The 10,971-nt window shown below is 40.0% G+C and overlaps 1 protein-coding gene across 10 annotated transcripts; it reads left to right on the top strand.

Annotated features, from left to right (window-relative positions):
* Positions 1 to 1,027: 1,027 nt before the first annotated feature.
* On the top strand, positions 1,028 to 10,724 carry LOC119822414 (zinc finger protein 120-like). 10 transcript variants are annotated; one of them, XR_005286786.1, is made up of 7 exons: positions 1,028 to 1,117; positions 4,338 to 4,445; positions 5,540 to 5,666; positions 5,869 to 5,929; positions 7,258 to 8,804; positions 9,598 to 9,692; positions 10,465 to 10,724. XR_005286786.1 is itself a non-coding variant. In XM_042055651.1 (6 exons), the coding sequence occupies exons 2-5, from the start codon at positions 4,389 to 4,391 to the stop codon at positions 9,686 to 9,688; spliced, it is 336 nt and encodes a 111-aa protein (XP_041911585.1). In that variant the 5' UTR covers positions 1,028 to 1,117; positions 4,338 to 4,388; the 3' UTR covers positions 9,689 to 9,692; positions 10,465 to 10,724. The 10 variants fall into 10 exon arrangements, 8 of the variants coding, with proteins under 8 accessions (XP_041911585.1, XP_038197617.1, XP_038197618.1 ...); XR_005286785.1 differs by having other exon boundaries at positions 7,258 to 9,692; XM_042055651.1 differs by lacking the exon at positions 7,258 to 8,804.
* Positions 10,725 to 10,971: the final 247 nt, after the last annotated feature.

The raw sequence follows: 10,971 nt of genomic DNA, 5'->3' as shown, positions 1-10,971 counted from the left end.
TGATAACGCATGTACATTGTTAAATGAATTAATCTAATGAATACATCTCTTCTATCATACATTCAAGAGAGCATTGAAGATGTGCACTCAATGACCTCAGACATCTAATATCCTATTTATTTGTAGTCACCTTTCCGTATTTTTATATTTAATCAGATAATTGTGTATGCAAATAACAATTAACTATGGCACTGTAGTTCCATTAGAAATACTTGAGGAACTGAACAATTTTATTGCAAATGTCAGTTTACCATATTCTGCAGTTCATATCCCATGCTACTATTTAAACTTATGACGTAAAACTGAGATGTCAATCCCAAAATACAAGGAAGACATTTGTAAGTATAGGTTAATCCTTTAAATCAATGCTTTTCCTCCTTCTATTAGCAGTGGAGTGCTACCTAGGATGTGAGATGCCACATACAAACTCCATCAATTGTATCTAAATGGGTTTTACACCTACATGTCAAATGAAACATGCAGAATTTCTAGAGGATACGTGTGTGTGTGTGTGTGTGTGTGTGAGATATTCTCTGAAGCTCTGATGTGTAGAGAAAGAAACAGAGCTTTTACTCTGAAATCAGGAATATGTTTGGCAGAACTGATTAAGATCCGGGGCCAGAGCCTCCATGTAGGGGTTGCTTCAGGTCCTGAGAACCTAACCCTTTCCAGACTAGGGGCTGAGGTTATCTGTCCCAATGCCACTGAGGACTTTGTTTTTTATATTCTGGAGTTACTGTGTTCATCTTGGCAATATTATCTGATTAATCTCCGACTGAATTTGTATACTTCCTTTTAGAAGTGAAACCGTTGGTTACACTAACAAGAGATTGCTGTGGAATTTGGCGCACATCTCCAGCAAATCTAGGGTCGGTCTGTGCTTGGAAAGGAAGTTAGGGCTGAGAACTTTACGTTGTGTTCCTTCAGCTCACTGCGACCTGTCATTCAGGCCTTAGGAGCCAATCAGATCCGCCACCGGTCCTGCCAGTCAGATGGGAGGAGGGCTTTTCCGATTCCCAGGCTTTGCGGCGCTAGAGGAAGTCGGAAGTTGACGTTTTTGCAGGATCGTGGGCTTCATGTGGGGCAGAACATGGTTGTACTGTGCAGCCAGGCTATGGTGAGCGAGGGGCCACTGTCTCCAGACCGGGTGGAGCAGCCTGCTGAGCCACAGGAGCCCAAGTGTGGCGTCCTCCGTAGTCTGGGTGGGAACAGCGGCCAGACGCTGAGTTCTGCATGTTCCTGCTGGTCCTCCGTGGTTTTCCTGTGATCCTTGTCATTGCCCTGGGCAGCAGCCTCGGAATAATTTAACTCTGTCGTCTGCGTCCGTGAAGAGCATTGGGAGTGGGATCATGTTTAGAAACGTTCTTGTTGACGTTACTGTGAAATTCTGGTGCCTGTAGAGTTTGTATTGTCACAATGGAAGGCAGATGTGCCAACCTCGGAGAACCCTGGTCTCTCTAGTATCTTCCAGAAGTTCTGCACTTGTAGAATTAAACATTTTTACATAGGATCCGACTGGAGTTAATTTTGTGGAGCTTGTAAATGATACCTTTTGTGTAGAGTAGCATTCCACTTCTAAGCTGATGTAGAAGAATAGAAATTGATGGTATAATCTTTTATCAAATCTTAAAGAGACATTAGGTCACATAAAGTAGGATTTAGTTAAGGGTACCTCCCAAATACCCCAAAGATAAATAGTATGCTAACCATGCCTATTAGAGATTAGTACAATAAATGTAAATGTCTCTTCATCAGCATTAATCAGCCATTAAGCTACATTCCCAGAAAAAGGAGATAAATCTGATTTACAAGGGGCCATAAGTCCCCCTCCCCCACATCAAGAACATACCACTAACATGCTGCTCAAAGGCCCATTACAGGGTCACAGCCAACATCATGTCCTGCTGTGACATAAAGATATATTAATTCTTAAACAGCTCCGTGTTAAATATATTTTAAAGGCAGTTTTGAGACAAGGTCTTCAATGTTGATTGAGACTGATTTAAACCGTCTATAACCCACAGGGCATTGCCCTTACTAGCCCTCTAACTCAGCCCTCTACATTTATAGCTTATAGCCTTTATAGCACCACCAAGTCCTAAAATTACCAGTTTGAATCACAGAATGGACTGTCAATAGCAGGAACAGGGGAAGGGTTTGTGGAGCATGGCTCTCCCTTCAGACCAGAAAGGAGGAACAGAGAGACTTGTGTGTACACTGCAGGGGAAGCAGACTAGGCAGTAGGTAGATCACAGACAACCTTTAAGGCAGTGAGCTGCAGCTCCCTCTCCATCATAAAGAAGGACCTGATGGGGCACAGGGAGTGACTGCCTGTGTAATTTCCCAGCATGTATTAATTCCTTCCGTGTGAATAAAGACAGCCATAATTGTTGTGTTTATAATTTAGGGAGGGTAGCTTTAACCACTGAGTATTCAGTTTCCATTTAGTGAACTCTCCCATGCAGATATGTGCAATCCTGGTTGACATAGTAAAGTCTCCTGAGAGGTTTGAGACATAGACCAGGCTGTCACTCTGTCAGGTTACAGCGCTCAGCAGGTAACATATTACATGGGACAAAGTTTTATAGTCTCTTATTACAGCATTCTCTTTTTTCTATTTTTTAATTAAAAAAATGAAACTTTTTTCATTTTACATACCAATGCCAGTTTCCATTCCCTCCCCTCCTCTTGTTCCTTTTTGTGTTCCTCCCCACTCCACCCCTATCCACTCCTCAGAGATGGTAAGGCACATTGCTTGAGGAAGAACCAAGGCTCCCCCTACTATATTTAGGCTGAGCGAGGTATCTCTCCAAAGAGAATGGGTTTTCAGAAAGCCAGTACAAGCAGTAGGGATAAATCCTGGTGCCAGTGCTCGTGACCCCACAGTCTGCCCCAGCCATGCAACTGTCACCCACATTCCGAGGATCAACATAGTCAAAATGTCAATCCTACCAAAAGCAACCCATAGATTCAATGCAGTCCCCATCAGAATCACAACAAGAAAGTGAGTAAGCAGAATTTACAAATAATGTATGGCTTTCAAAGATTGACTATTGAGTCTCGTGGATGGTGTTACTCATTTAGGTGTTTAGTGAAAAAAGAAACAAGTGGGGCAGGACGAAATGAAAGTCTGTTCTGTAGAGAAAAACAGCACTAGGTGGTTGCAGATAACAGATGTAAGGTGGAAACAGAGCTAGGAAATTTCCAGGTGTTTAGCACCATTGAAGAGAAGGCCCTTGCTCAGCTCTGGAAGTCTAGGAAGGACTCCATCCAGGTAAGCCTGCTATCTATGGTAGGAATAGGCAAAGCGATTCCTAGTCCAAGGAAACAACTTCATACTGAATCAGCTGCAACTCTGGTCCAAGCATGGCAGGGTCCGTTGACAACACAGACCCTAAACTTGGGGAATCATTGAGGTTGTACTGGTTCTGGATAAAAAAGGGGCAAAATTTAATGTCATGGAATTTCAGTCTGTGGTTTCAGCTCAGCGCTGTTACAGGCATGTGCCTTTGGGAGATTCAGAGTCTCCGTGAGGCGGCTGTGAGAGTTCATTGCATGATGCTGTGAGGATGAAGCTTGGGTTGTATTTTGAGACCATGAATGCTGAGCTACATAAGCCATGAGCCATCTGCCATGGAGAGCTGCATATAGGAAGTGGCAGTAAGAAAGAGAGAGGCATATGAGAAGTTGCGGGGACAGGGCCATCTAAGACTTTAGAAACTGAAACAGCATGTGTCTGATACAGGCTACAGGATTCAGTGGCTGGCCTGCTGGGTTTCAGTCTTGACTTCTCACTGTGTCCCCTTACCTCTCCTTTGGAATTTGTGATTTTACAAGCTGTCTAGGGATTGTCTTGAGTGTCAGAAGAGACTTCAGACATTTGTATAGTGCATTAGCTGTTGCTGACTATGAGAATCATTGAAGTTAGACTCAATTCATTTTCTTCATGGAGGACCATAAGCCTAGAGTGACCTGGCTCCGAATCTAGTTGATTGAATGGAAAACCTTCCAGAAAGGATGATGTATGATTTATTTGAACATGTGCTTCTCTTTAGTGACTTTCTTTGGGGTGCTGGTGGAACCTTTAGTAGGAGAAGCATTTCTGGATAAAAATTCCTTTTTGCAGATGGGATATGAGTGTTTAAAGCCTGAACAGATTTCCTATTCTTTGTATCTACTGTATTGTGGTTGGAACTGGTCACCCAGTTCCCTTCTCATTCTGTCTTGCCTTTACCACTATACAGACTGTATCCCTAAATCACAGAAGGTACAGTAGAAGCGATGGCTATTCAATGCTAAGGCCATTTTGCTAGCCTGTTTTTTTTTTCTTTTTGAAGACAAGGTTTTTCTGTGCTGCCCTGGATGTCCTGAAAGTAGCTGTGTAGACCATGTTATATCGAACTAGAGATCTTCCTGTCTCTATCTCCCAAGAGCTGGGATTAAAGGTGGGACAACATTCCTGACTTTTTCTAATATTATTGGGTGATGGGCCTGGAAAGTAGGCTTTTGTACATGTCAATCAAGTGCTGTTGTGCTGAGCTTCACCCAAATCTTGAATTTTGAAATTGGCAGAGGGTTTTGTTCTGTTTCCCAGAACATGTCTTCATGACATTAATACTGCTTGAGCCTTCTGAGTCATTGGATTGTAGTGGTGTGACATTTTTCTACCTATTTTTCCATTTTGATTTTTTTAATGAATATTAGTCTGCCTGTATGCATGTATGTGTACCACATGTGCCTGGTCCTCACAGTAGTCACAAGATGGCCTGAGACCCCTGGAGCTTTGAGTAATGGCTAGTTATGATCCCACATACATGTAAATACTGGCAATTGGGCTGACATATATGTAGAAGAACCAGAGTTCTTTACTCCTGAGCCATCTCTTCTACCCTATATTGGATTGTTTATGATCAGTGTTTACTTTGCTAATGTTTCCACCTGTCCATTTGTAATATTTAAACATGCAGTTCCTTTTAGTAAGACCTTATTAATGTTAGCCTTTAATGTGGGACCCTTCAGGTTTTGGAATATGTATACAGAACTGGAGTGCATGCATAGCTCTTTGTAGGAACTTCAATTAAAAACACTCTGGGTTTTGTTATTTTTGGTTGGTTGATATTTTTTCAGGGGAGACAAGATTGTAATATGTATTTGTGGCTGTCCTGGAACTTATTGCACAGATTGTGCATTTAACTCAGAAGTAGTCACACCTGCCTCTGCCCTCTAAGTGCTGGGATTGAAGGCATGAGTCAATACACCCAGCTTGCCTATCTTTTTTGGTGTTAGTAATGGATCATACAATGTCTGATTTTTACTGAGCACTGCATTTCTCTTGCAAGGCGTATCCCATTCAAAGTTTGCAGAAATGACAGAAGTGAACCTCCTCTTTAGATTCCTTCTGTGATGGCATTATAATGTCCCTGTCATGAAATAAGTGTGAGGAGCAGTAGAATTAGATGACTGTACTGTCAAACAAGTATACATTTGCAATGTTGTTGCTATCAAACCTTTTGCTTTACACGTGTATGGGATATTTTAGAATGCAGTGACCTATAATGATGTGCATGTGAGCTTCACTCCGGATGAGTGGGCTTTGCTGGACTCTTTCCAGAAGAATCTCTACAATGATGTGATGCTGGAGACCTTCAGGAACCTCACTGCTATTGGTAAGATGGTGAAATTATCTCATGTTTTAAAATAATCGGACAAGTGTTTGCTGGTTTTTGAGTTTCTTCTGTAATTTGATTGAGAAAGAGGAAGAGTGTGGTGAATAAATTATGCATGGCGCTAAGGTTCACTGAAGATATTAGCTTAAGTTTTGCACAATTTCCAATAATATCTCAAAAATTTTCTGATAATATGTTTTAGGCTACACATGGGAAGATGGTAGTATTGAAGAGCATTCTCAAAGTCCTAGAAGACATGGAAGGTAATTTACGTATGCATGCTGATATAATTATGTTTCTGAGAAATGGTTAATGTGTCCTAAATAATTTAAAGAAAAACACCAATGTAAATAAGCACAGCTTAAAGTGTATTGAAGATTATTAAATTCTTAAAAATTCATATACCTCAATGTCATGTAGGAAAGTTGTGTGCGCCAGTCATTAAGAAAGAAAACAGGAAAGAGTGTCTTACCAGTTACACCATCTGAATCACAGCCGAGTGAGAGCTGTGCTGTAGAACTGCCCATCTGTGTAGTTTCAAACCACTCATATTACAAAGGGTATGCACATTGAATAGGTGATAAGTCCAAAACTTTCTAATAATCAAATAGTCCATAGCAAAGCCAGTATAACCTATCTGCTTGTGATGATTTTGCTAAGCTTATTGGGATGGGCAGATAGAGTTAAGGGACAGTACTTGTGGAGCAACTGAAATCCCTATACCACATGTCTATGAGGAACAGAGAGTCAACCTGTGTAAATGCAATGTGGAAATCTTTTATTTGTTATTCTTCTTTCAATAGATAAATCATATGTCAGTCTGGGTTTGAACCGTATGAACATAGTCATATGGTAAGAGGTAACACTATCTCTCTCAGAACAACTAGAAGATATGTAGTAGTCTCTATTTCTACTAGACTTGTTGATTGTGATTCAAGGTTATAAGTAATTGATTTTTCAGCTGCATTGGGAATACATCAACAAGCTCACAGTGCAGAAAAGCCTTAGGAGTACTACGGATTTGTAAACACTTCTGTTCGTCATGGTTCACTTTGCAAATGTAGTGTGACCCATACTGTAGGAAAATTCATGAATGTCGTAAGTGTGGTAATACTCTACGTTTGTCTAGTTCTCCTCATATAGGTGCAAAATCTTTTTTTTTGAGACAGGGTTTTCCTGTAGTTTCTAGAGCCTGTCCTGGAACTAGCTCTTGTAGACCAGGCTGGCCTCGAACTCAGAGATCCGCCTGCCTCTGCCTCCTGAGTGCTGGGATTAAAGGCGTGCGCCACCACCGCCCGGCCAGGTGCAAAATCTTTTATAGAAAAAGAGTGGTATAAATGTGAACCATGTAATAAGAGCTCTGACCATAACAGGTATCTTTAAAGATTCAAAGTAACCTTAATGAAGGATAAACATGTGTTTAAACAAAGAGACAAAACCTTAAATCCTATTCTTCTTTATAATTAGACCAAATTGTAAAATTAATTTATACAGATATAAAGATTTGTCAGTGTAATCAATATAAAACTTTTACATGTGTGAAGAAACCTTCTGAATATACTCAATGTGTTAAACCCTTTACATGTTACAGTCATCTTGAAAGGCGTGAAAGAATTCATATTGGTGAGAAACACCATGAAGATATTCAACATGATGAAGCCATTGTGTGTCACAGTCAATTCCAAATACATAAAAGTACACATACTGGAGAGAAGTCCTATGAATGTAATCAGTGTGGTAAAACTTTTGCATGCCACAGTTATCTCCAAAGGCATAAAAGGACACATACTGGAGAGAAGTCCTTCGAATGTAATCAATGTCGAAAAGCCTTTTCACAATACAGATATCTTCAAAGGCATAAATTAACACATACTGGAGAGAAACCCTATGAATGTAATGAATGTCAGAAAGCCTTTTCACGACACAGTAATCTTCAAAGCCATAAAAAAACACATTCTGGAGAGAAACCCTATGAATGTAATCAGTGTGGTAAATCTTTTTCACAACAACGTTCTCTTCATAGGCATAAAGGAACACATACTGAAGAGAAACCCTATGAATGTAGTCAGTGTTGTAAAGCCTTTTCTCGACACAGCTATCTTCAAAAGCATGAAAGAACACATACTGGAGAGAAAACCTATGAATGTGATCTGTGTGATAAAGTCTTTATATATCCTAGTAATCTAAACAGGCATAAAAGAATACATCATGGAGAGAAAGACTATCAATGTAATCAATGTGGCAAAACCTTTACACATCAGAGCTTTCTTCTAAGGCATAAAGGAACACACACTGGAGAGAAACCCTATGAATGCAATCAATGTGGTAAAGCCTTTGCATATATCAGAAGTCTCCAAAATCATGAGAAAACATACTGCATAGAAACCCTATAAATTTAGTCAGTGTGTATTTCATGGTAGTTTTTCTACAAGAATAAACTTTTCTTGCAAAATCAATCTGTTAAAACCTTCTCATATTACAGTACTCTTTGAGGACCCACAAGACCAATTTTGAAGGGAATCTGACTATAAAGGATTTGGCAACATCTTTAGCTAACACACTTTTATTACATGAGTGTTGATTCTGGAGAAAAAGTTCTGACAGTGTCAGCTATCTTTACAAGCATCATAGTGTCCTTTATTTTGTTTGTACCTGCAAACTAATATAGAAGAAAGTCCTTAAGAATTTAAACAAAGTAGCCCTTTTAGATTTCACACAGCTCTTCAATAATATGAAATAACTAATCCAGCTGTAAATGTTCGTGGATGTGTATTTGTGCCTTTTCTGCTGTTGTGATATAATGCCTATATCAGCTTATGAAAGACATGTATTTGGCCATTGGTTCCAGAGGGATACAGGATCACCATGGAAGTGACATGGCCACCAGTGTCAGACGCGCCAGCTAAAGCAGGAGACTAAGAACTCACATCCTTAACCTGCTGCCTGAAGCAGTGTGGGAACTGGACATGTATGTGGATTGTCAAAGCCTAACCCCCAGTGACAAATTTCTTCCAGTAGGGCAGTATTTCCTTAATCTTCCCAAATGACACCAAGAACTGAGAAGGATTGATTTCTCTGACTTGAAGCCCACATGTTTGTCATGTGTTCCAACAACGAACTCATGATGAAAAAAGCTCTGTAAGTAAACCTTTAGATGCCTCGGCCCCTGTGTTAGAGGAATGAATGCTTATAAGAGAAAAACTTTCATGAGAGAAAAATTTGCTTACAGATTTATTTTAATATCAATTGTGTGATGTCAGTGTGTTTTGTGAGGGTTTGTGCATGTACATACTTGTTCCCTGTTGGGCTTCATGAGGCCTGGGTATGAGGCCCAGTGTCACTTCCTGAGCATAGCTCGAGTTTGGAGATCTGTCTCTGGCTACCCCACCTAGACCTGCCTCTGCTCAGCCACCTCTAGCGTGGCAGACTATTATTGGCCCTTATTCCTTCTCCTCAACCCACCCAAGCTTCTCCACACCATCAGAACCCTTCTTGATACCATTAAAGGAGATCCTTCTTCAACAGACTCCCAACTTGGTGTGTTTCTCTCCAGGTGGCCAGGGGGAGAGGGCTGCTGGGTTGTTTGGACACTCACTGTGCTGCTGAGCCCCAAGGAGAGTCCAGCCGATCTGGCTCTGTCCCTGCTCTTTCTTCCTGAGAACTGAGCAGTTCCCAAGAAGGATAGACCCTAGGATCTCTTGCAGCAGTAATTACAGGAAGTCGTCTAAAACCTGGTCCTCAGAATGAACTGTTCTTAACTGCTCAAGCATGTCTCTATCCCTGTAAACGTTTAAATCATTTTTATATCATCCTGATGTCAGGAAATAGGGAAGAACTCATACAAGAAAAATCCCTATTCATGTACAAAGACTTTAGACATCGCAGTTGTCTTCAGTTTCAAGAAAAAAGTCTTGTCTCATTCCTTTCTCAGGAGCCTTGAAGGAAGTAAACTATTTACCATGTTCATCAAGTCTGATGGTAGAGATCACTGCATTGTGGTTTCTACTTTGAAACAAAAGTAGATACGTAAGTGTGCTATATGTGGCCGATTCCATTTAGCGAAGTTTATTTTGTGGTCCTTCTATTCCTTCTGTGGCTTCTGCTCACTTTCTGTTGTGCTTTCACTTAGAATCATTTTTCTATTGCGGTGTATAGAATGGGATGCCCGTCATCTAAGTGGTGCATTCGTTATTCAAATCGAGGTAGTGTGCGATCATAGTTTTCAGATTACAGTGTCTATGAAAGTTTAGTCAACTGCTTTTCCTGGTCCTTTAGTTCATATTTTCTTAAAGTCCCTTAAGGTTGTTGTTTTTGTGTAGCATGACTTGGATGTTAGTAGTTAGTTAGGGATACATTTGAACTCATGATCCTCATGTATCAGCCTCCTGAGTACAAGTCCAAGGGTAGAAGACGTGTCCCCAACATGTGCTGTCTTGTCAGCATGACTTAACAATATTAGTGTTAAAATACTTAATTGTAGAGAATTTACGAAACAGTAAATACCCCTGTGTATAGTCAAAGCAGGGTTTTCTTTTATCTGGCATATATGTAATAAAGTAGGATAATCAGCAATCAACTCTGTATTTCATAACATAGCTTGATGTGCTATGGATTTGTATATATTATTCTAGTGTTCCATTTTCTTCTTCACATCCCAATTACTTATCTGTTTGACACTTTCTCTTGAAGTACTGCCTCCTAAGCTGCTTATCCATAGATACTAGATAATATAATGGCAACGAGATTTATTTTAAAAACTTCTATTTAGTGTGTCTGTAATTTGATTCTGGGTTTGTAGGACATGGCAGATATGTGGAGACTAGAAGACAACTTTGTGGGATCTTCTTTTGGGCATCTTCATATGAGGATCATGGTCAGGTTCCAGTGTTGCACACAACAGACATTTCACACTGAATCTTCTCACTGATGCTCAGACAAGATGAGTGGAAACACTGCATCAGTAAATTATTGTCTTCTTTTCAAATTATAAACCCTGTTGTTTAAGAATGGATGAAAACAACAATTTAAATAATAAATCCTGTTTGCAAATGAAAATGATATACTACTATCTTTTAATTTTGATTGTGTTAGTTTATTCTAAGGACTAAATGCTTTTTCATAACACTTTTTCAGAACCACAAATGAATGCCAGAGAATTGTATCAGTGGGTAGAACTGGTTGCTGCTAAGCCTGATGACGGGAGTTCCATCTCTGGGAGACCCATATTCTCTGACAAAATTTTCTCTTATTTCTACACTTGGTCTGTGGAATATGCACACTCACACATCAGAACATACATAAATAA

The sequence above is a fragment of the Arvicola amphibius genome, chromosome 9 (genome assembly GCF_903992535.2).
Source record: "Arvicola amphibius chromosome 9, mArvAmp1.2, whole genome shotgun sequence".
NCBI lineage: Eukaryota > Metazoa > Chordata > Mammalia > Rodentia > Cricetidae > Arvicola > Arvicola amphibius.
Note: the sequence above shows the minus strand (reverse complement) of the source record. Positions and strands in the feature narration are given on the sequence as shown.